Genomic DNA, 21,933 nt, shown 5'->3' with positions numbered 1-21,933 from the left:
CCTCCCCTCCCCTCAGCGCCGCTTGTAGAGGCAGGGCAGGAGTGCCAAGCCGGCCGCTGTCTTCCCGGTCCTAGCGCCGCCTGGATTCCGCGGGGGGCTCTCCTTCTGCAGCTCCATGGCGTAGAAATGGGAGCCAGAGACGTCCTGCAGCAGGGAGGGAGATAAGCCGGTCGGGGGCGGCAAAACACAATACCTCCCAAAATAAATTGCTCCCTCCCCCCCTCTCACCTTGGAGACTAGCCGGAAGCCCAGCCCTGCCAGTGCCCCCAAGAAGGCCCGCAGGTCTCCAAAACGACTGGCTACTTCAGCCACCAGCAGCGTGCCCCTGCAGGAAACGAATGCATCTTGTCACCACGGCCCTTCCTTGCTCCCTGCACCTAGCTCCTGCCCCCATACGGGGGGGGGGGGGAAGCAAACTGCTCCAAGATCCCTCCCCAGCTGCTCAATGCTGGTTCCTGCGGCCAACCCATCCCCTTATTGGTGCATCACAAGTCAGAAAAGCAAGCAGCTGAAGCTTTGGTAGACTGTAAGAAAAGCAGAGTAGTTTTAAAGTCCACATTCCTACTACAGTGCTGGGGTGGGGGATAGATTCAAAAGGGTAGCCGTGTTGGTCTGAAGTATCACAATAAAATCAAAGTTCAGTAGCACCTTTAAGACCAGCAAAGATTTATTCAGGGTGTGAGCTTTCCAGTTCAAGCACTAGGATGGGGGATGTTAACAAAAACCTGACCTTTCCTTGCAACAGCTGTTGCCAATTAAAGGTCTGCTTACTTGGAGTCATCAGATGCATAGCCATGTTGGTCTGAAGTAGCACAATAAAATCAGAATCCAGTAGCACTAGTCTGAGAAGAGTGCTTGTACTCGAAAGCTCACACCTTGAATAAATCTTTGTTGGGATTAAAGGTGGACTACTGGACTCTGATTTTATTGTGTCATCAGATGCAAATTGATTCACGGAAAAATCATTAAGTAGAGTGAGCTGTGCTCAGACAGGAGAGCAGTGGCTTGCAGTTCCAGGCATGGCTGCTGTACCCTGACAATCTGTCTTCTTCAGAACGTTCCCTGTCTCTTGCCCCAGTGGCCATCTGGTCTCCAATTACCCAACTCGCAGGACCCGGTTGGCTTCTTCCAGGATCTCACATAGATTAGTCCCCATGAGCGCCAAGCAGAAGACCACCACGTCCACTGATGCAGCTTCAAGAGGCACCTGTAGCAAAGAGGAGGGGCAATGAGATGATAACCCCCCCCCCAATAGGATGTGGAACCACCCTGAGGGAACAGGGGGACAATGTAATTGCTGCAAATTCCAAGGGTAGGGTCTGCGCGGAGACCACCCTTGTCTGCCCCAGTATACCTGGGACATGTCACAGACAGTAACACGAGAGTCCAGGGCCATCACATCAAAGCAATGCACTTTGTTCCGAATGCTGCGAGCCAGTGTGCAATCACCGCAGCCAAAGTCAGCCACCACCAACGAAGCTGGCCTGCCAAGAAGAGAGGAAGCAGTAGCGACAGCAAAAACTGTAGCCAAGTAACGCCCTTGCATGTTCTTTTCTGGGCAGATTGCACCTGTGGACGCATGTCAGCCACAGCAACATCCTTGCTTAACCTGTGCTCATGATTTACAGACAAGCAAACTTCCACCCACCTTACCTATTGCGTAGGTAACGCACAAAGCGCAGCACAGGGTTTTCAGGCCAGCGTGCCACCTGTTGAGCAAAGCCTCGGTGGTAGACAGCAAAGGCTTCAGGGTCTTCCTGGAAGAGGCGGACCGCCTCGTGGCTGGGACGAGTGTACAGCTGCTGGTTAATGTAGCGGAAGCGGGCCGAATCCAGCCGTTCCTCCATCTGCAGCCGCAGGGCAGCAGCTCGGCCAGCTGGAGGCTCGTCCGGCGGCAGAGAGGTTTCCAGGGGTGGGCTGCCCAGGGGCTCCATGGTGCCCCCACCCCCTGCAGGCTTGAACTTGTTCTTCTGCCTCCTCTTGTTCTTCTGCCGGGTCCTCCACTGCTTCCTGGTCAGCAGCTGCCTCGGCCTCTCCTTTGCTGCGCCAGCGTCGCCCTCGGCCGTTGCGTGCTGCCGCCTGTCTTCTCCACCTGCGGTCGCTGTTTCACCTGGGAGAGGAAGAGAGGCCCCGTCCCTGCGGCGTTCCTCGCGCTTGGGGTCGACGGGGGCGGAGAAGCCTCCCCCAGCGGCAGAGGGAGGCGGGGGCTCCGGGTGCGGCCTACCTGCGTCCTCGGCGGGCGGGCGGCAGGGCCGGCGTGGGCGGCGCTTGCGGGGCCTGGCTGGGTTCTGTGCGGGCTCCGGCTCGGACGCGGCGCTCTCTTCGCTGCCCCAGGCGCTGTGCCGCGCTGCCGCCGCCGCCTCCAGGCGTCGCAGGGTGGCCAGAAGGTGCTGGCGGGTGCTTGTGGCCTGCGCAGGGAGGGGGAGACCCGTCAGCCCCCCCCCTTCACGCCAGGCAGTCCCCCTCCCCCCCTCCCCCCCCTCCCCCCAGGCCTCGCTCACCGGGGGGGGCGCGGGGGCGCGGCCGGGGGCGGGGGGGTCTTCGCTCTCGCTCCCGCTCCAGGCGCTCTCGTCGAACATGGCCGGGCAGCGGCGGGCCGACCCCCCACCAGAGCAATCCCGCGCTGCCCGGCAGAGGCTCCTTCCGGGTCGCACGCGGCGCCGGCGACTGACGTCATGCCCCGCCCCCCCTCCCTCCCTCCCTCCGCGGCCCGCCTCCGCCCCCTGCCGCCCGGAGGCCGCCCTCGCCGGCCCCTCCCCGCCTCCGCCAGAGGGCGCTGCTCCAAGGGCGGAGCCCCGCCGAGGGGAGGGGGGGGAGGGGAGCAGCGGCGGCGGCATCCCCGGGAGAGGTAAGAAGGCGCGCCCGGCAGACGCCCCCTCCCTCGCGCTCCCTCCGGGGGGTGGCGGGGCCCGGGCGGCGCTGGGGGAGGGGGGAGAAGGGTCGCCCCCCCCCGCCCGCCGCGCCCCTCGCTGCAGCCCCGCTCTGCCCCCCTCCAGCAGCAGCAGCAGCAGCAGGAGGAGGAGGATTAGGAGCCGCCCTTGCCTTCTTCGCCGCGCCCGATGGACGACATCTTCACGCAGTGCCGGGAGGGCAACGCCGTGGCCGTGCGCCTCTGGCTGGACAACACCGAGAATGACCTCAACCAAGGGTGCGTGGCCGGCTGGGTGGCGGGGCCCTGCGATTGTCCTCGGATCCCCGGAGGCGCCAGGCCGCTGCTGCGGGGCTTCCTGGGCCAGGTCCGGGACGGATTCGAACCCCCCTTTTTCTCCCAGGCCCTGCGCACAGCCTCCCCCCGCACATGCACTCCTGGCAGGCCACCCCGGGGGGGAGGGGGGGGAGAGGGGCGCCGGCCGGCCGCTCGCTGCCATTTGGCCTCCCAGCCGGGGTGATGGGGTGCGTGGAAGGGGAGCCCCCTCTCCAGGATCACTGGGTAGCAGTGGGACCATCGCACGGGGTGGGGTGGGGTGGGGTGGGGTGGGGGGTGCCACCTTTTTCTCCCCCTCTGGTGTGTACTATGGAGTCTGTTGTGGGACCGGTGAAGGGAGGGGCTCTTGGCCAGGGGGCCAGGAGAGGTCCCAAGGAGCTGGGCCTCCCAGCCGAGCCCCAAAACTCCTTGTTGCCGCTGCTGCTGCTGTTGCAGCCCCCAAAGCATCGGCGGAGATGCTGGTGTTCTTGGGTCCCCCCCCCCCCCCGGCCATGCTCAAGGGCCGAGATCTCCTTTTAAGGGCCGTAGCACTTCTCTGCGCTTGGCAGTCCAGGCAGAGGGGGGGGAGGGAGGGAGGGGGGGATTCCTGGACCTTTGTTTTCCATTCCAGGAAGTTGCTGCCTTTGACTCACCAAGAGCATTCCGCCCCCCCCACCCGCAGAATTCTGTGCCGACCCCTCTCCTGGTACCTTCTCCCTCCTTAAGGAGAGCTGCAAGCACTGTCTTCCTACCCCTGGAGTGGGGAGGTTTGTTCACCCTGGAAATGCCCTCTCCCCCTGCAGAGACGACCATGGCTTCAGCCCGCTGCACTGGGCCTGTCGGGAGGGGCGCTCCAGTGTGGTGGACATGCTGGTCATGCGTGGGGCACGCATCAACGTCATGAACCGTGGCGACGATACTCCACTGCACCTGGCTGCCAGCCACGGCCATCGGGACATTGTCCAGAAGGTAGGAAGAACCCCTGGGAGGCACCTGGAAGCCTTGGGGTCTCCTGTGCCCTGGAATGCCCCCTGCTGGAGCAGCAGAGGACTCGCAGCTGCAGCCCTGTTGGCTGCCACCTGACTGAGGGTCGTTGGCATGCTGCTTCAGCCCTTCTCCTTTCTGCCCAGCTGCTCCAGTTCAAAGCTGACATCAATGCAGTGAATGAACACGGAAACACGCCACTCCACTACGCCTGCTTTTGGGGCCAGGAGCAGGTGGCTGAGGTGAGCGTGGGGATGGGGGAGGCGTTTGGTGCCGCCTTGAAAAGTATAGCGGGATCGGCTGGTGCAGTCTGGCATTGAAGCCAGGCAGGCAGGACACCCTGCGGGGAGGGGCTGGACTGTTGCCAGAGCCCCCGGCCAGCGTGACTCGCTCTGCCCTTCCCAGGGTCTGGTGAGCAGCGGAGCTCTGGTCAGCATCTGCAACAAGTACGGGGAAATGCCCCTGGACAAGGCCAAGGCGCCGCTGCGGGACTCGCTGAGAGGTAAGGAGCACCTGTTGGAGGCCAGGGGGGACAGAGTGTGGGTGCTGCCTCCTGGCCCATGGCTGCCGGGCCAGGCTACGTGGGCGCAGTCCTCGTGGGATGGAAGCAAGCAAGCAAGCAGCTACCCTGGCGCTCTCCAGGCCTGCTGCCGTGCCTCGCTGGAAGCAGCTTTTGGCCACATGGAATGCACAGGCATCTTGGAGGGACGGAGGGGGGAGGGGGGTGATGAGGAGGCTGATTGGAGGGTTTCCCTCCCCCCCCCCCCACAGAACAAGCTGAGAAGCTGGGCCAGAGCCTGACCCGCATTCCATACAAGGACACCTTCTGGAAGGGCACAACTCGAACACGACCCCGTAAGAGATTTTTGTCTCCCGCTGTGCAGGGTGGGGAATTTGGAGGCAGGCTGTGGGTGGTGCCCCTGGTTGTAAAGTTTGGCCCCTCCTCCTGCTGGGGAGGGGGGATTTCAAAGGCACCAGTCGAATCCTGAGGCTGGGCTCCCGTTTCTGTTTATTGCAGGCAACGGGACTTTGAATAAACTGGCTGGGATCGACTTCCGACAATTGAGCCTGGGCCACAAGCTCAACGAGAACCAGTCAGGCGAGGTGCTGAACTTTCCCTTCATACCCCCCCCCCCAAAAAAAGCTGAGAGTGCGGTTTCCTGTGAAGTGTATGCCCCCCCCCCACACACACACCCATTGGTCACTCTCTGTCCCTGTAGCTGCTTCCCACTGTGACCCTCTGGCTTCCCCACAGCTGTGGAAAGGCCGCTGGCAAGGCAATGACATCGTCATTAAAGTGCTGAAGATTCGGGACTGGACGACACGCAAGAGCCGCGATTTCAACGAGGAGTACCCAAAGCTCAGGTGGAGGGGGCGGGGGAGGGAGGGAGGGGGGGAGGGGGGGTCCCTGGTGGAGGGAATCCTATCTACCTTCCTTCATTCCTGTTCATTCCTCTGCTTATTTTATTTGTTGACTGCAGTTGTATACCGCCCTCCCCTGGGGCTCAGGGCAGTTCACATGGAACGTGAGGAATTATACATTGAACTCAGTTTTGCCAAGAAGCTAGAATATAATAATGCTACTGATAACAGTAGTAACAAAAGACAACAGTTCAACAACTCCTAATCAGACAGGCCCATGGAGTAGATTCGGATACATGGATTCCAGGGAGGGGGGGGTTCAGAGGCCCAGCAGGTGGTGTAGATTCTGGCCAACATCAGCCAAATACCCAGTGGAGGAACTCCCTTTTGCAAGCCCTGCAGAACTACTGCTTTAGGCCCCTCAGGGCCCAATCACCTCCTGGAGCTCGTTCTAGGCTCTGGCCCAGGTCGAGGTCAAGCGGGCTTCTTTTAGGCCAGGGATCACCAGCCGGTTGGTGGTGGTGGAGTGCAAGGCTCTTTGAGGGGCATAGGCAGAAAGGCCGTCCCTCGGGTACACTGGGACCTGACCGTGTATGGCCTTGAAGGTGATAACCAAGACCTTAAGCCTGACCCGGAATTCAACCTGTGAGGACCCTGGCGGCTGCATTTTGGACCTGTCATTTCCGGGTCAAGGTTAAGGGCAGGCCTGCGTAGAGCGAGCTGCAGAAGTCCAGTCTAGAGGTGACCGTTGCATGGGATCACTGTGGCCAGTAGGGCACCAGTAGTTTGGCTTGGCGAAGGTGGTAGAATGCCAACTACGCTACCCTCATGACCTGACCTTCCATTGAGAGAGGAGCATTCAGGATCACGCCCAGGTTCCTGGCAGAGTGAGCCACTGATAGCGGCACACCACCCAGGGTGGGCAGATGCGCTTCCGCACATGGTCCCTTCCTGCCCACCCATAGGAACTCCGTCTTTGAAGGGTTGAGCTCGAGCTTCAGGCGACTCTGCTTGTGCCACCCCGTCACCCCTTCCAGGCAGCTGGCTAATGCTTCCGGGGGAGAGTCAGGGCGGCCGTCCATCAGGAGGAAGAGCTGGGTGTGACCTGCATATTGACGACATCCCAGGCCAAACCTCTGCACCAGCTGAGCAAGAGGGCACATAAAGATATTAAATAGGGAAGAGGAAGGGTGCGGGGTGGGGGGGCCGTCTGGATGGGGTACTGTTGTCGGAAGCAGAGTTGCCCCCCCCCCTCCTCCTCCTTCACTCCCGTCCTTCCTTCTGCTTGGCAGGATCTTCTCACACCCCAACGTGCTGCCAGTGCTTGGGGCCTGCCAGGCGCCGCCCGCACCCCACCCCATCATCATCACTCACTGGATGCCCTATGGCTCTCTCTACAACGTGCTCCATGAAGGCACAAGTGAGTCTTGCAGGCAGCTATTGGGGGGGGGGGGCTGGATCTCATCCTCTCCCTGGTGTACAGATGGACCTGTGGCTGCATGAGAGCCCAGCCAGGTCACACCAGAGTTCCTCTAATCCGGCACCCCAAGTCATGCACCAGCCAGCCAGCTCTTCTGGATGGACAACAGGGCACCGAGTTAGAGGCCTCCTCCTGAGGGTGCCTCCTGGCTCTGGGATTCAGAGGACTAGTGCCTCTGGCCAAGGAGGTTCTCCTGACCTGTACTTCATTAATCCATTTGCAAAGCTGTTTATTCTTGCAGGAGTTTCTAATCAGGCGAGCTGGATTTGATTTCCCGTTCCTCCCTATGTGGCCAGCTGGGTGACATTGGGCTCCTCATGGCCCTGATAGTGCTGCTCTGACCGAGCAGTCCTGTCCGAAGGTCACTCAGCCTCCCCTTCCTTTAGCCCATTCTGAACCTACTTCATCACTGGCTGTCCTCAAGTTCTAGCCTTCTGAGAAAAGACATTTATCTTTTCCACCCATGATTTCACAAGCCTCTTTTGTTCCTCCTTAATTGGCTTTTTTCTCAACTGCAGGGTCCCAGCCTCTCCTCCTAGGGAAGGGGCTCCCACCCTTTTGTCATCTTGGTTGCCCTCCTCCATACTGTGGGGTTCCCAGTGGGGCCGCACCATAGACCTCTACGAGGGCGTTAGACTAACAGTTGTTTTGTTCTCCCTCTTTCCTAACAGCCCCAGCATAGTGCTAGCCTTTTTGACCACTTTTATTGGACTGCCCATTCTGACCCCCACAATCTTTCTCTCTTGCATCTAAGCAAATGCAGAACCCGAGAGCCTAGACTTGAAGCTGGGATTCCCCCTGCAGCTACCATCACTTCTTCAGGAGGGTGTAACTGCATTCTGCTCCCCTCCAGGCGCCTGGAGGATTGTCAGGAGAAGCAGCAGCTCCGGGGGGCGGGGGAGATACTGCTGAGTGTTGGCAGAGAAGCTGTCCTTGTCTTTGAGGGTTTGGTACCTGTGCCCCCCCCACACCCTCAGGTGCTGCCTTGCTGACCACTCTGCACCTCTTCTTTTGTGACAGATTTTGTGGTGGACCAAAGCCAGGCAGTGAAATTTGCCTTGGACATTGCACGGGGAATGGCCTTCCTGCACACGCTGGAGCCACTCATCCCTCGGCACTACCTGAACAGCCGCAGCATCATGGTGAGCGTGTGAGTGGGTGGGGGTTGCTCCACGAAGTGGGGGTGTGGGGGTGTTCCTAGTAGCTCTGATGCAGTCAGTCTGTCTTCTCCAACAGATAGATGAAGACATGACTGCACGAATCAGCATGGCAGACGTCAAGTTCTCCTTCCAGTGCCCGGGCCGGATGTATGCTCCCGCGTGGGTAGCGCCGGAGGGTGAGTGGTGGCGGCCCAGAGCGCTCCTCTTCCCCTTTCCCCATTTCACGGAAGATCGCAGGGCGGAGGGAGGCCTCTGTCACGCCAAGCAGCCAGGGCAGCCACTGAATGCAGGCTCCTCTCCCCCCCCCCCCCCAGCTCTGCAGAAGAAGGCCGAGGAGATCAACCGTCGCTCCGCAGACATGTGGAGCTTTGCAGTGCTGCTCTGGGAGCTGGTGACCCGGGAGGTGCCATTTGCAGACCTTTCCAACATGGAGATCGGCATGAAGGTGAGGAGAGCGCCGGGGGGGGGGGGGGCTGCTCACCCACCCAGGGGCCTGCCTGAGTACAGCTGTGGAACTCTTCCCTCCCTTCCTTCCTAGGTTGCCCTGGAGGGACTGCGTCCAACCATCCCCCCAGGCATCTCCCCCCACATCTGCAAGCTGATGAAGATCTGCATGAACGAGGACCCGGCAAAGCGCCCCAAATTCGATATGATTGTCCCCATCCTTGAGAAGATGCAGGAGAAGTAAGGGAGGGGCCTTCCTCTCTCCCTCCCTCGCCAGGCGCTTGCCCTCTGCCTGGCGCGTCAAGTGCCTTTAGGAGGTGGCAACGCCTAAGCGTGTCCCCTCGCCCTAAGACAATACGGTACAGCTGGAGCCACCGCCTTGCCCCTCTACCCCAGGAGCGGGGGGCCTGCCTGCTGTATGTTGCCATCACCTTCATTCACATGTAACCAGCCCCTTGCTGCTCCAACATTCCCCTCCCCCACAAGGCAAGCTCACACACACAGATGCCTGTAACCCCGCTGCCTGTCCTGTCTGTGACGCTGTTTCTACCTTTTCTATGCAGGGCCAGAGGCCATGAAATAAACGGTCATTACAAAAGGGCACTCTGCTGATCGCTTTCTTTGCTGTGTGGGGCACATGGAAGCTGGCCACCCCCTCCCTCCCTCCCGCCTGTCCCCGTGCCACCAGCTCACAGGTGGCTTCAGAGTAGATGGGGGGGGGTCACCCTCTGAAAGCCCCCCTCTGCATGAGCATGATGCCAAGTGGTGGCCTCTGTGAGCCTGATAGGCCAGCCCTGGTGGGAAAGTGTGGCCCTCCGTGGCTGATTAGCCCTGTGCACATCCGTCCAGCTCAGCCTGACAATGCAAGTGAGAAGCAGAGGGGCCTTGTCCTCCACCGCCCGAGTAGAGGCAGACCAGGAGGTAGGTGGCAAGGGAAATCTCAGTCTGAACACAGCACAGCATGGCACAGATTGGCCTTTCTCATCCATGCTGCTGCACATCCCTCACAAACCCAGCAATGATCCATGTGCCCCTTTTAAGCATTAAGAAACCGGGAGGGGGAGGGTGAATGCCATTTCCTCTTGCCAGCTCCAGGCCAGCCCTCTCTCTCCTTGACTCGCACTATAGGAAACTCCCACAGGCTTGAACCTGTGCTATATTTTGGGCCAAAGTCAGGTATGGTGTGGACTTTGCCTGTACCAGCATGGCACTCTCTCTTGCCCCTCATCTGGTGTATGGAAGCAGGAGGCTGTTTCAGTGTCCTGGGTTTGCTGAAAAAGCAGGAGGGACCCTCTTGGGTCAGGGTCAAAGGGAAGGGAGCGGCTCAAGCAGTTTTTGAACATCACCCTTTATAGTGTGTCTCCCACCCATAAACAAAAAATACATTAACTGACCACTTAAAACACCTGCCCCCATGAGCACACCAACCCTCGCTCAATGGAACTCTGAGCATACACCCCTGCCCACTGGGAACATGCACAGTCACATGAAAAATGCCCCTCAAAGCACAGTGCCACTTCCTCTCTGAGTAGCTGGCAAAGCATCAGAAGGAGGCAACAGTACAGCTCACAGGCTGGCAGGACAGCCTCTGGATTCAGGAGTATTTTGGGTCAAAAATCTCTAGGTTTGCACAAATAAGCAGCCTGTTGCCAAGAGTCCATGGAATTTAAAGAGTCCTGGGGATGTCTGTGTCTGTATAATTTCCCCCGTACCCATAGAATCATAGTTAGAAACCTCCAGGATCATCTAGTCCAACCTCCTGCCAAATGCAGGAAATCACAACTACCTGCCTCACAATCTGCTTAAGTGTCAGATGACTATCTAGTCTCTGCTTAAAAACTTCAAAAGAGAACTCACCACCTCCTGAGGAAGCCTCTTCATCTGAGGAACTGCTCTGTCAGAAACTTCTTCCGGATGTTTAGCTGAAAATTCTTTTGAATTAATTTTAATCCACTGGTTTGGTCTGTCTCTCTGAACAACAGAAAACAACTCTGCTCCCTTCAAGTATTATCATATCACTGCTCAGTCATCTTCTCTCCAACTAAATGTATCAACCTTTCCTAATAAGACTTGGTCTCCAAACCCCTCACCATATTCGTAGCCCTCTTCTGGACTTTCTCTGCATCTTTCTTCAGCTGTAAAGCTGAGTAAAGTGGTAACATCACCTCATGTGATCTGGACACTATACTTCTTTTAATGCAGCCCAAAATCCCATTTGCCTTTTTAGCCACCGAGTAACACTGCTGACCCACGTTCAATGTATGGCCTAAGACTCCACATCCTTTTCACGTGTACTACTGCCAAGAGAAGTCTCACCTATCCTACAGTGATGCATTTGATTTTTCTTACCTTTATGCATAACATTACATTTTTCACTATTAAAATTAATTTTATTCATTTTAGCCGTTTCCCAGCCTGTCAAGATCATCTTGTATCCTGATTCTGTCATCTGGTATTTGCTACCCAGTTTAGTATCATCTTCAAATTTAATAAGCACTCCCTCCATTCCTTCATCCAAATCGTTTATGAATATATATTGAGTAACACAGAGCTCAGGACAGATCCGAGGCACTCCTCTCCAAAAAGATGACGAACCATTTACAATCACCCTTTCAGTGCGATCTGTCAACCAGTTCTCGATCCACATAGTAATAGGATCCATACCAATTTTACCAACTTAATAAGAATATCATGTGGAACCTAAACAGCATGTGGAGCTGGTAGTCTGACATGACTTCTTGAGAAAGCCATGCTGACTCTTAGTAGTTACAGACATCCATTCTAGCTGCTCAAGGGCAGACTGTTTGAGGATTTGTTCTAAAATTTTGCCAGCTACAGATGTCAAGCTGAGGGGTCGGTAGTTACCTGGATCCTCCTTTTTCCACTTCTATCCTGTCCCAGGCTCTCCTGTTCTCTTGGAAGAGGCCACTCACTGTGAGCTGCAGTCAAAAAGGGGGCAGGGTGAACACAGACCCACACAGTCCCAAGAAAGCACTTTAATGTTATGGCAACCAGCACCACAAGGTCTGCTTGGGCTTGGCTGAGTGCCAGGACTCCAGAAGATGCAGTTGCCACTCTGGACCTAAGTGAAGTAGTGGGGTTTCTTGACGTTAATTCCATATTCTGTCAGTGCAGGAGCCAAGTCTTCCATGGTCAGCGTGTATTTCTTGTCCTGCAGGGAGGAAGAGAAGGTTCCAAAAACGGGCAGCACATCACTCCCTCCCCCATTCCGCCCCCTTCAGGAAGCCTGAAAAGAACACCACTGGTTAATGATGCAAGAAGCTCTTATTTTCTTATTTTAAAGAAGAAAAGTTGGTTCTTATATAGCACTTCTCTCCACCCGAAGGAGTCTCAAAGCTTCCAATTGCCTTCCCTTTTCTCTCCCCACAACAGACACCCTGGGAGGGAGGGAAGGCTGACAGAGCCCCGATAATACTGCTCGAACAGCTTTATCAGTGCTGTGGCGAGCCCAGGGTCACACAGCTGGCTGCATGTGGGGGAGTGCGGAATCAAACCCGGCTCACCAGATTAGAATTTCATGCTCCTAACCACTATGCCAAGCTGTCTATCACACAATGTCCATGGCACCTTATCACACAGAAACATGCAGAGTTAAAAATAAGTGACATACATCAAACTGAAACCACAACCGGAGCAACATATTCCACCACCAGCTGCCAGTCAGGGATGTTCAGTAGTTACTTTTGCCAACGCCACATGAAAACAATTCCACTGTGAACCTTTGGCGGGAAAGAGGGAGTGCTTTCCATACTGTCCCTGCCAAGGCATGCCTCAGAGTGAGTGTGGCTATTCACAAAAAAGAGGGGTATGTGCTGTCAATCAGTGGACTTCAAGGCCAGGAGACTGTCAGAAATGAAGACCCCAGGGCATTTTGCTGGCACACAGGAAAGGTAGCCATTAAATAGGTAGATACCATGCCCCAAAGGGCTTGAAAAGTGGCAACCAGCACCTTGAACCATGCCTGGAAATCAACAGGCATCCTCCAAATTGTCCTGAGCACAGACATCACACGATTTGTGTGACATGAACTGGCCAACCACCCAACAACAAGAAAGTGGATGATCCCAATGGCACAACAAGAGGAAAGAATAATCTGTCTAATGGCTTGATCAGATAATATTTGAAATATAAGAGTCTCTGGTATCTATTATAATTTCCACCTGGACGCAGGGCAAGCCTACCTTTGCCTTGTTTCGGGAGCTCCCAGAAGCTGTGCCCTTCATCTTGCAGTGCTGCAGAGCGTCGTTGGCAATATCAGAGATGAACTTCTGTGCAGCCAAGGAAATCAGGCGGATGCTGCAGGAGAAAGACCCCAAAGACTCACAGGTCGCCCTGGCACTCGCATGCTTAAAATGGGACTTCCAACAGAGGTGCTCACAGAGGGTGCAGTAGGAGGAAGCCTCACCCTCTCTTGAAAAGGAAGGCAATGGAACACATTATCCACCTTGGTACAGAAAACCACATCTCTTCAGGCAAGCCTTGCATTCTGTCCCTAAACCTCTTAATGCAGGCTTTCTTGGGAAACCCTGGAAGTTTCCTGAACAAATGGGAGTTAATAATTTTAAATGTTTTTGAAGTATGTTAAACCCCCTCCAAAATGGCCAATGAGTGGGGTGGGGTGGGAAGGGGAGGGTCCCTGAGTGGGTGTGTACATGGCTATAATTCTCAACCATACTCTGCACAATTATGCCACTTCTGGGGTTTCTCAACGCCGGTAGAATGTTTTCAGGGGATTCTCAACAGTGAGAGCTGAGAAAGGCTATCTTAATGGGTGGTTGACATGTGGAAATTGCTGCCAGGGGATGTAGCGATGGCCACAGGAATAGACAGCTATAAGAAGATGTTACAGAATCATGGAGAATGATTATCCATGGCTAATAGTCACACTGACTAAAAACAACCACTGTAATCAGAAGCAGTGACCTCTGAATTCTATAGGTACTTCATTAGGTCTTAACCTCTCAGCCCTCACAGGCCCCTATGTCACAATGCTGGACTAAATGGACCCTACCTGGTGTGACCAGCAGGGCTCTTCTCCTGTTCTATGCCCTGTGGCTGGCCCTGCAGAGGAACTGGCCGGCCCCTGGGTGAGACAGGAGGCTGGACTGGAGGGACCCTCCCTGGCCTGACCCAGCAGGGCTCTTCGGAGAGTCTTCTCAGGGGACGGGCTCGGCCTCTCTGCCCTGTGGCTGGCCTTGCAGAGGAACTGGCTGGCCCCTGGGTGAGACGGGAGGTTGGGCTGGAGGGACCCTCCCTGGCCTGACCCAGCAGGGCTCTTCTGAGGTTCCTATCAGGGGAAGGCCTCGGCCTCTCTGCCCTGTGGCTGGCCCTGCAGAGGAACTGGCTGGCCCCTGGGTGAGACGGGAGGCTGGACTGGTGGGACCCTCCATGGCCTGACCCAGCAGGGCTCTTCTGAGGGTCTTCTCAGGGGAAGGCCTCGGCCTCTCTGCCCTGTGGTTGGCCCTGCAGAGGAACTGGCTGGCCCCTGGGTGAGACGGGAGGCTGGACTGGAGGGACCCTCCCTGGCCTGACCCAGCAGGGCTCTTCTGAGGGTCTTCTCAGGGGAAGGCCTCGGCCTCTCTGCCCTGTGGCTGGCCCTGCAGAGGAACTGGCCGGCCCCTGGGTGAGACGGGAGGCTGGACTGGAGGGACCCTCCCTGGCCTGACCCAGCAGGGCTCTTCGGAGAGTCTTCTCAGGGGACGGGCTCGGACTCTCTGCCCTGTGGCTGGCCTTGCAGAGGAACTGGCTGGCCCCTGGGTGAGACGGGAGGTTGGGCTGGAGGGACCCTCCCTGGCCTGACCCAGCAGGGCTCTTCTGAGGTTCCTATCAGGGGAAGGCCTCGGCCTCTCTGCCCTGTGGCTGGCCCTGCAGAGGAACTGGCTGGCCCCTGGGTGAGACGGGAGGCTGGACTGGTGGGACCGTCCCTGGCCTGACCCAGCAGGGCTCTTCTGAGGGTCTTCTCAGGGGAAGGCCTCGGCCTCTCTGCCCTGTGGCTGGCCCTGCAGAGGAACTGGCTGGCCCCTGGGTGAGACGGGAGGCTGGACTGGAGGGACCCTCCCTGGCCTGACCCAGCAGGGCTCTTCTGAGGGTCTTCTCAGGGGAAGGCCTCGGCCTCTCTGCCCTGTGGCTGGCCCTGCAGAGGAACTGGCCGGCCCCTGGGTGAGACGGGAGGCTGGACTGGAGGGACCCTCCCTGGCCTGACCCAGCAGGGCTCTTCTGAGGGTCTTCTCAGGGGAAGGCCTCGGCCTCTCTGCCCTGTGGCTGGCCCTGCAGAGGAACTGGCCGGCCCCTGGGTGAGACGGGAGGCTGGACTGGAGGGACCCTCCCTGGTCTGACCCAGCAGGGCTCTTCTGAGGGTCTTCTCAGGGGAAGGCCTCGGCCTCTCTGCCCTGTGGCTGGCCCTGCAGAGGAACTGGCTGGCCTCTGTGTGAGACGGGAGGTTGGGCTGGAGGGACCGTCCCTGGTCTGACCCAGCAAGGCTCTTGCTAAGTCCTTAGGCCAGGGCGGGAGGCATCACACGACAGCAGATGATGGAGACCAAACTAGGCTGGGCGCTGCCAGGGCCATCCATGGAAGGCAGATCCTGACCTGCGGGGGTGGGACTCCAGCATGGCCCCCTACTTACATGCGGGGGTCAGAGGCTTCGAAGCCAGCGCGGTTGAGGTAGTAGCCGGTGACGGCGTCAGGGATCTGCAAGGCAGAGAGGGGAAGGGGGAGGCGCGTCAGGAGGCGAGAGGACCCCCATCCATTCCCATTCCCACTCCCACCCCCAGGCCGGGCGGGCGGGCGGGCGGGCGGGGGCGCACCGTGGGCGTGTAGTCCTCCAGCTGGAGGAGGAAGTCGACGAGGGGGGCACTGGAGGCGGCGGAGGCGGCGGGGGAGGCTGCGGCGGAGGCGGGCTTGGCGTCCCCGTTGGGCGCTCCTGCGGGCGCCGCGAACACCCCGTTGGAGACGGCGGGGCCCTCGACGGGCGGCCCCGGGCAAGCGGCAGCGGCGACAGAGCCTGCGGGAGAGCAGAGTCAGGGGGGGGGCGGAGGCGGCGGCGGGAGAGGAGGGGCCCGTCCCCCCCGCCCCTCACCGGCTCCTCCGGCGGCGCCCGCCGTCCCGGGGCTCCCCTTGGCGGCTTCCCCGGCCTGGGCGGCGGCGGTGGGGAGAGCAGAGGGGGCCGGCTGGGGCGGGGCTGGCGGGGCGGCGGTGACGACCACGACGGCGGCCGCCGGGCTGGGCTCGGCCTCCAGGGCGCTCCCGCTGGCGGCGCTCATGGCGGGAGGATGGCCATGGCCGGAGCCGGGGCGCATGCGCCTTTCCCGCAACCGGAAGGAAGCGTCGGCACCAAGGCCCGCCCAAACGGACCTCACTTCCGGCCCCGCCCCCTGGCGCACAACTGAGGGAGTGGGCGTGGAGGGCCTGTCCCTCTTGCCAGCGGCGGAAGTGGGCGCCAGGGGGGCGGTGCCTGGGAGCTCCAGAGGACGGAGGGAGGAGCCTGTGCGCGACGGAGACGCCGGCCCCGCCTCCAGGCGCCTGCGGGGAATCGTCGAGTGGCATCCCGGCCAGCCCCCTGCGCCAGGCAGGCTGCCCACCGCGACCCCCTTTCCATCCCTCATGGGCCACCAGCAACTCCCTGGGCATGCCAGGAAGGGCCACAAGAGACAAGCCCCGGCACACCTCGCCTCCTGCCCCCCCACCCCACCCCACCCCACTCCCCGTCTGCCTCAGTTCATAAAATCAGGCTCTCCCTAAGAGGGCTCTCCAGCCGCTGTTTAAAAACTTCCACCTCCCGAGGAAGCCTCTTCCAGCTGAGGAACTGCTCTGACTGTCAGGAACGTCTTCCGGAGGTTTAGCCGAAAATTCTTTTCAATTAATTTAAACACATTGGTTCTGGTCCAATCCTCTGGGGCAACAGAAAACAATTCTGCGCCATCTTCTCTATGCCAGCCCTTCAAGTATTTGAAGATGGTGATCATATCACCTCTTCTCATCTTCTCTCCAGGCTAAACATACCAAGCTTCCCAACCTTCCCAACAAAAGTGAGAGGAGAGTGACAAGGATGATTCGAGACCTGGGTATCAAGCCCTATGAGGAAAGGCTAAGAGGCTTGGAAGTGTTCAGCTTGAGGAACAAGAGGTTGAGGGGGGACATGATTGTTCTCTTGAGGAATTGGAAAGGTTGTCACTTGGAGGAGGGCAGGGAACGATTTGTGTTGGCAGCAGAGGATAGGGCCAGCAGTAATGAGTTGTTTATTATTGTTGTTGTTGTTGTTGTTATTAAACTTTTATACCGCCGTTCCGCTCACGGCGGTTTACAAGAAAAAAATTACAATAAAACCCATAGTTAAAACCATTAAAACCAATCCACACTATCAATGTTGGGCAACAGGCGAGTACTAACTAACCCCCCCAACTGCCCCACGTTAGCCGAGGGACATCAGGTTGCTAATATGGGAGTGAAGCAATCAGATCACTCAGTTGAACCCAGGGAGCCCAGATCCAATGTCGGGACCGCCCGTCCTGGCCTCAACCATATGCCTGGCGGAAGAGCTCCGTCTTGCAGGCCCTGCGGAAAGCTGTTAAATATAGTTTAAACTATACATAGAATGGTACTGGCTAGATAACGGGGGGGGGGGGGGGATTTCACAGCTACAGTAGTTGAGCAGTGAATTAGACTGCCTAAGGAGGTGGGGAGCTCCCCCACACTGGTGGTGTTCAAGCAGCGGATGGACACATCCTTCTCCTGGATGCTTTTGAGTTATTCTGCATTGAGCAGGGGGTTGAACAGAGCCTGTATGGGCCCTTCCATCAGGTCTCCAACAGGCCTCCACCACCACTTCTTGAGCCCAAGCAGTGACAGTCCAGGGGCAGCAGTCCGAGCTACCAGCTTCTTGGCCAGGGGAGGCATGCTTCCTAGATCCATTTCTATACCAGCTGTGTTCTCAGTTCAAAGTGCTCCCCTTTCATCTGGATTCTGTTTTTTAGCCCTTTTAGTGCTGTAATTCCACCACTATTACTATTATTCAGTGTCAGAGAAGATGAGTTGAATACCTTAGGAGAATGTCCTGGGCCCTGTTATTCAATTTATAAACAATATGGATGAAGGAATAGAGGGGGTACTTATTACATTTACAGATTATGCTAAACTGGGAGGGATAGCAAACAACAAAAGATAGAATTAGTATAAAGCAGTGGTTCTCAACCTGGGGGTCAGGACCCCTTTGGAGATCGAACAACCTTTTCACAGTGGTTGTGGCAGAGCGAGCAGCTTGGCAGGGGAGGGTGCTCCTCCTGCAGGCGCCCGCACTCAGCCACCAGCTGCTCCAGCAGTGTCTCCAGTACGATGCAGTTTCCCACCAGGTGCTTCCGGTGGCAGCACAGCTCAATGGCCTCAGGCTCCTTGCAGGTTAGATTGAGAGAGTGTTCGTCTGTCTGGAGCAGCGGAAAAGAGCAAGATCGACAAGGTGGGACAAGAGGCAGAACAGGACTGAGAAAACCCAAGGGGGGGGGACGATTTATATTCAATCATGAATAATGGACTTTCATGCCACTGGTCCGTTTCGGTTTAATTTCTGTGAAAGAACCCTTGCATAATTTTATGGTTGAGGGTCACCACAACATGCGGAATTGTAATAAAGGGTCTTGGCATTAGGAACATTGAGAACCACTGGTATACAGGATGACCCTGACAGGCTACAAAACTGGGATAAAATGAATTTCAATTGTGATAAATGTGAAGTTCTGCATTTAGGTCGAAAAAATCAAATGCATCACTATAAGATGGGCTAGACATGTCTTGGCAATAGTACATGTTAAAACGATCTGGGAGTCTCAGTAGACCATACACTGAACATGAGTCAGCTAAAGCTAAAAAAGGCAAACGGGATTTTGGGCTGTATTAAAAGAAGTTTAGTGTCCAGATCACGCAAGGCAATTTTACCACTTTACTTCACTCTGGTTAGACCTTACTGGAAGTCGTGTGTTCAGTTTGGGGTACCACAACTGAGGAAAGATGTAGTGAAACTGGAGCATATCCAGAGGAAGGTTACAAAGATGGTGAGGGGTTTGGAGACCAAGTTGTATGGGTAAAGGTTGAGGGAGCTTGGTCTGTTTAACCTGGAGAGAAGGTGACTGAGAGGTGATATGATAATCACGTTTTGAAGAGCTGTCATAGAGAAGACAGAGCAGAATTATTTTCTGTTGCTCCAGAGGGACAGACCAGAACTAGTAGGTTATAATTAGAATAATAGAATCATAGAGTTGGAAGGGGCCATACAGGCCATCTAGTCCAAACCCTTGCTCAATGCAGGATCAGCCCTAAGCATCCTAAAGCATCCAAGAAAAGTGTGTATCCAACCTTTGCTTGAAGACTGCCAATGAGGGGGAGCTTGCCACCTCCTTAGGCAGCCTATTCCACTGCTGAACGACTCTGACTGTGAACATTTTTTTCCTGATATCTAGCTTATATCGTAGTACTTGTAGTTTAAACCCATTACTGTGCGTCCTTTCCGCTCCAGCCAACAGAAACAGCATCCTGCCCTCCTTTGACAACCTTTCAAATACTTAAAGAGGGATATCATGTCCCCCCTCAACCTCCTTTTCTCCAGGCTGAACATTCCCAAGTCCCTCAACCTATCTTCATAGGGCTTGGTCCCTTGGCCCCAGATCATCTTCGTCACTCTCCTCCGTACTCTTTCAATTTTATCTACGTCCTTCTTGAAGTGAGGCCTCCAGAACTGCACACAGTATTCCAGGTGTGGTCTGACCAGTGCCGTATACAATGGGACCATGACATCTTGTGATTTGGATGTGATGCCCCTGTTGATAGAGCCCAAAATGGCATTTGCCTTTTTTACCGCTGCATCACACTGCCTGCTCATGTTTAGTTTACAATCCACAAGTACCCCAAGGTCTCGTTCACACACAGTGTTACCTAGAAGCGTATCCTCCATCCAGTAGGCATGCTTTTCATTTTTCTGACCCAGATGCAGAACTTTACACTCATCTTTATTAAATTGCATCTTGTTCTCATTTGCCCATTTTTCCATTGTGTTCAGATCTCGTTGAACTCTGTCTCTATCTTCTGGAGTATTTGCCAGTCCTCCCAATTTGGTGTCATCTGCAAACTTGATGAGTACTCCTTCCACCCACCATCTAGATAATTAATAAATATGTTAAAAAGTACTGGACCGAGCACCGAACCCTGAAGTACCCCGCTACTCACCTCCCTCCAGTCTGATGAAACACCATTGACAACAACTCCAACCATCCTATCCACCTATCTGAAAATCCAGAATGCAGTCCTTCAACTTATCCATCAGAACATCATGGGGAACCTTATCAAAAGCTTTACTAAAATCCAAGTAAACAACATCAACCGAATTTCTACGATCCAGCAAACCTGTTACTTGGTCAAAGAAGGAAACCAGGTTGGTCTGACAGGACCTGTTGGAGACAAATCCATACTGACTTCCCTGGATCACCAAATTGTCCTCCAGATGTTTGCAGATCGCTCCCTTTAATATCTGCTCCATTATCTTCCCCACAACAGAGGTCAGACTCACTGGTCTGTAGTTTCCTGGGTCATCCTTCCTCCCATTTTTGAAGATCAGAATAACGTTTGCTCTCTTCCTGTCCTCCGGGATATCTCCAGTCCTTAAAGAGGTCCCGAAGATGATGGACAAGGGCTGTGCAAGTTCCCTGGAAAGTTCTTTGAGTACTCTCGGATGCATTTCATCCGGACCAGGGGATTTGAACTCATCCAGTGCAGCTAAATGCCTCTCGACAACCTCTCTGTCCATGTCAACCTGCCACCCAGACATTATCCCTTGGCTACTTCCAACTCTAGATGTGTCTAAATCCTTTGGCCTGTGGGGAAAAAACAGATGTAGAATAGGTGCTGAGCCTTTCTGCTATCTCTGCATCCTCTGTTAGAGTATGTCCATCTGCACCCAACAGTGGGCCTATTGCCTCCTTTATGTTTGCTCCTCACATAACTGAAAAAAATTAATTCAAAAGACTGTTCGGCTAAACGTCCGGAAGAAATTCCTTAGAGCCTCAGTGGAAGAGGCTTCCTCAGGTGGTAGTGAGTTCTTCTTTCGAAGTTTTTAAGCAGAGGCTACATAGTAAACTGAGTGGGTGGGCAGGTGAGTGGGTGGGCAGGAAGGGATGTGCCAGTGCTTGTCTCTTGTGGCCCTTTCTTGCATACCCAGGGAATTGCTCATTGCAATTCATATCCCCCCCCCCGGCCTCAACCATACGCCTGGCGGAAGAGCTCCATCTTACAAGCCCTGTGAAACCTGGATAGTTCCATCAGGGCCCTTAGCTTCTCTGGGAGCTCATTCCACCCGGCTGGGAGGCCAGGCGATTTCCCGGGTGGGGGGGCAGGACCACCAGGAAATTCATACCTGCAGAGGGAAGGGCCCAGCAGGGGGTCATAGGAGAAAAGTGGTCCCTCAGATAGGTAGGATTTCTTTTAGTTCCTTGTTCATTTGGTGCCGTATTAAAAGTATGCTCGTAAATATTTTCTTTTAAATAAATGTATAATTTTGTGATGCTGGTCATAGTTCTCTTTCCCACATAGACCTCCACCTTAGATATGCTTTTGAAAAGGTTTCCCAGGGAAGGGAGCGATATTGGCAAGCAGCTGTCCTTCCAGGGCCCACACAGCAGTCAACTGACCATGCTGTAACCAAGGCACCGGGCAGCAGGAGACAAAGGCTAGGGAGTTTGACCTCAGTGGGAAATCCCATACAATGGTCAGAGGTGGCAGTGAGATGCCCAGAGAGGAAAACTGCAAAGCCCTTCCAGGAGGGCCTTCAGGCTGAAGCAGGCCTGTTCTGCCACAAGGGTCAACCCTGGGGGAGAAACAGAGTGAAGGAAATGTCAAGATTGGAGACAGATGCACCCCCAATTGTGGAATGCTGGGAGTAATCAACTGAGCCTGCCATGTACAGTCAGCCCTCCCCCCCCCCCACACTTGCCTGCTGCTCAACCCATCCAAGCAGATCTATCCCAACATCCTCTTCCTTCTGACTGCCTCCTTGGGCCACCAGATGCCATTCCTTATCTCTGCATCTTCTGCTACTCATTTGGCTGCAGAGCCTGATTCCTTCACTACAGTCAGCTGGTCCATGTTGAACAGGCCTTCCTTCCCCTCTCTTCACAACTAGGAAATTTGGCTGTGTGGAAGTCCATGGGGAGGAGCATGGCACTCTCCTCACATTCTGTCCAGTTAGGATGGAATTATAAAGAGAAGAAAGAATGAAAAACAACAAACAGCCTGTCAATTAAAATCCCCTTTGGAATTAG

The 21,933-nt window shown here is 55.8% G+C and overlaps 4 protein-coding genes across 6 annotated transcripts; 2 read left to right on the top strand and 2 right to left on the bottom strand.

Annotated features, from left to right (window-relative positions):
- Nucleotides 1-12: 12 nt before the first annotated feature.
- Nucleotides 13-1,847, bottom strand: RRP8 (ribosomal RNA processing 8). The gene is made up of 5 exons (XM_077344135.1): nt 1,654-1,847; nt 1,355-1,484; nt 1,101-1,207; nt 229-325; nt 13-144 (listed from the first exon to the last, which is right to left on the bottom strand). Exons 1-5 carry the CDS (start codon nt 1,845-1,847, stop codon nt 13-15), a joined length of 660 nt encoding a protein of 219 aa, XP_077200250.1.
- Nucleotides 1,848-1,852: 5 nt separating this feature from the next.
- Nucleotides 1,853-3,029, top strand: LOC143840522 (uncharacterized). Its single transcript, XM_077344134.1, has 3 exons — nt 1,853-2,408; nt 2,502-2,856; nt 2,997-3,029. The coding sequence occupies exons 1-3, from the start codon at nt 1,933-1,935 to the stop codon at nt 3,027-3,029; spliced, it is 864 nt and encodes a 287-aa protein (XP_077200249.1). The 5' UTR covers nt 1,853-1,932.
- On the top strand, nt 2,715-9,212 carry ILK (integrin linked kinase). 3 transcript variants are annotated; one of them, XM_077341021.1, is made up of 13 exons: nt 2,715-2,848; nt 3,003-3,148; nt 3,988-4,153; nt 4,315-4,410; nt 4,574-4,670; nt 4,940-5,023; nt 5,187-5,272; nt 5,424-5,533; nt 6,823-6,950; nt 8,031-8,152; nt 8,247-8,346; nt 8,485-8,615; nt 8,709-9,212. In XM_077341021.1, the coding sequence occupies exons 2-13, from the start codon at nt 3,060-3,062 to the stop codon at nt 8,856-8,858; spliced, it is 1,359 nt and encodes a 452-aa protein (XP_077197136.1). In that variant the 5' UTR covers nt 2,715-2,848; nt 3,003-3,059; the 3' UTR covers nt 8,859-9,212. The 3 variants fall into 3 exon arrangements, with proteins under 3 accessions (XP_077197136.1, XP_077197137.1, XP_077197135.1); XM_077341022.1 differs by having other exon boundaries at nt 2,719-2,848; nt 2,997-3,148; XM_077341020.1 differs by lacking the exon at nt 2,715-2,848 and having other exon boundaries at nt 2,868-3,148.
- Nucleotides 9,213-11,590: 2,378 nt separating this feature from the next.
- Nucleotides 11,591-16,239, bottom strand: TAF10 (TATA-box binding protein associated factor 10). The gene is made up of 5 exons (XM_077344133.1): nt 15,714-16,239; nt 15,442-15,638; nt 15,261-15,325; nt 12,817-12,931; nt 11,591-11,786 (listed from the first exon to the last, which is right to left on the bottom strand). The coding sequence occupies exons 1-5, from the start codon at nt 16,237-16,239 to the stop codon at nt 11,697-11,699; spliced, it is 993 nt and encodes a 330-aa protein (XP_077200248.1). The 3' UTR covers nt 11,591-11,696.
- Between the last annotated feature and the right edge of the window lie 5,694 nt (nt 16,240-21,933).

The sequence above is a fragment of the Paroedura picta genome, chromosome 6, assembly GCF_049243985.1.
Source record: "Paroedura picta isolate Pp20150507F chromosome 6, Ppicta_v3.0, whole genome shotgun sequence".
Lineage (NCBI taxonomy): Eukaryota > Metazoa > Chordata > Lepidosauria > Squamata > Gekkonidae > Paroedura > Paroedura picta.
The sequence above is the reverse complement of the archived record's forward strand: the minus strand, read 5'-3'. Positions and strand labels throughout refer to the sequence as shown.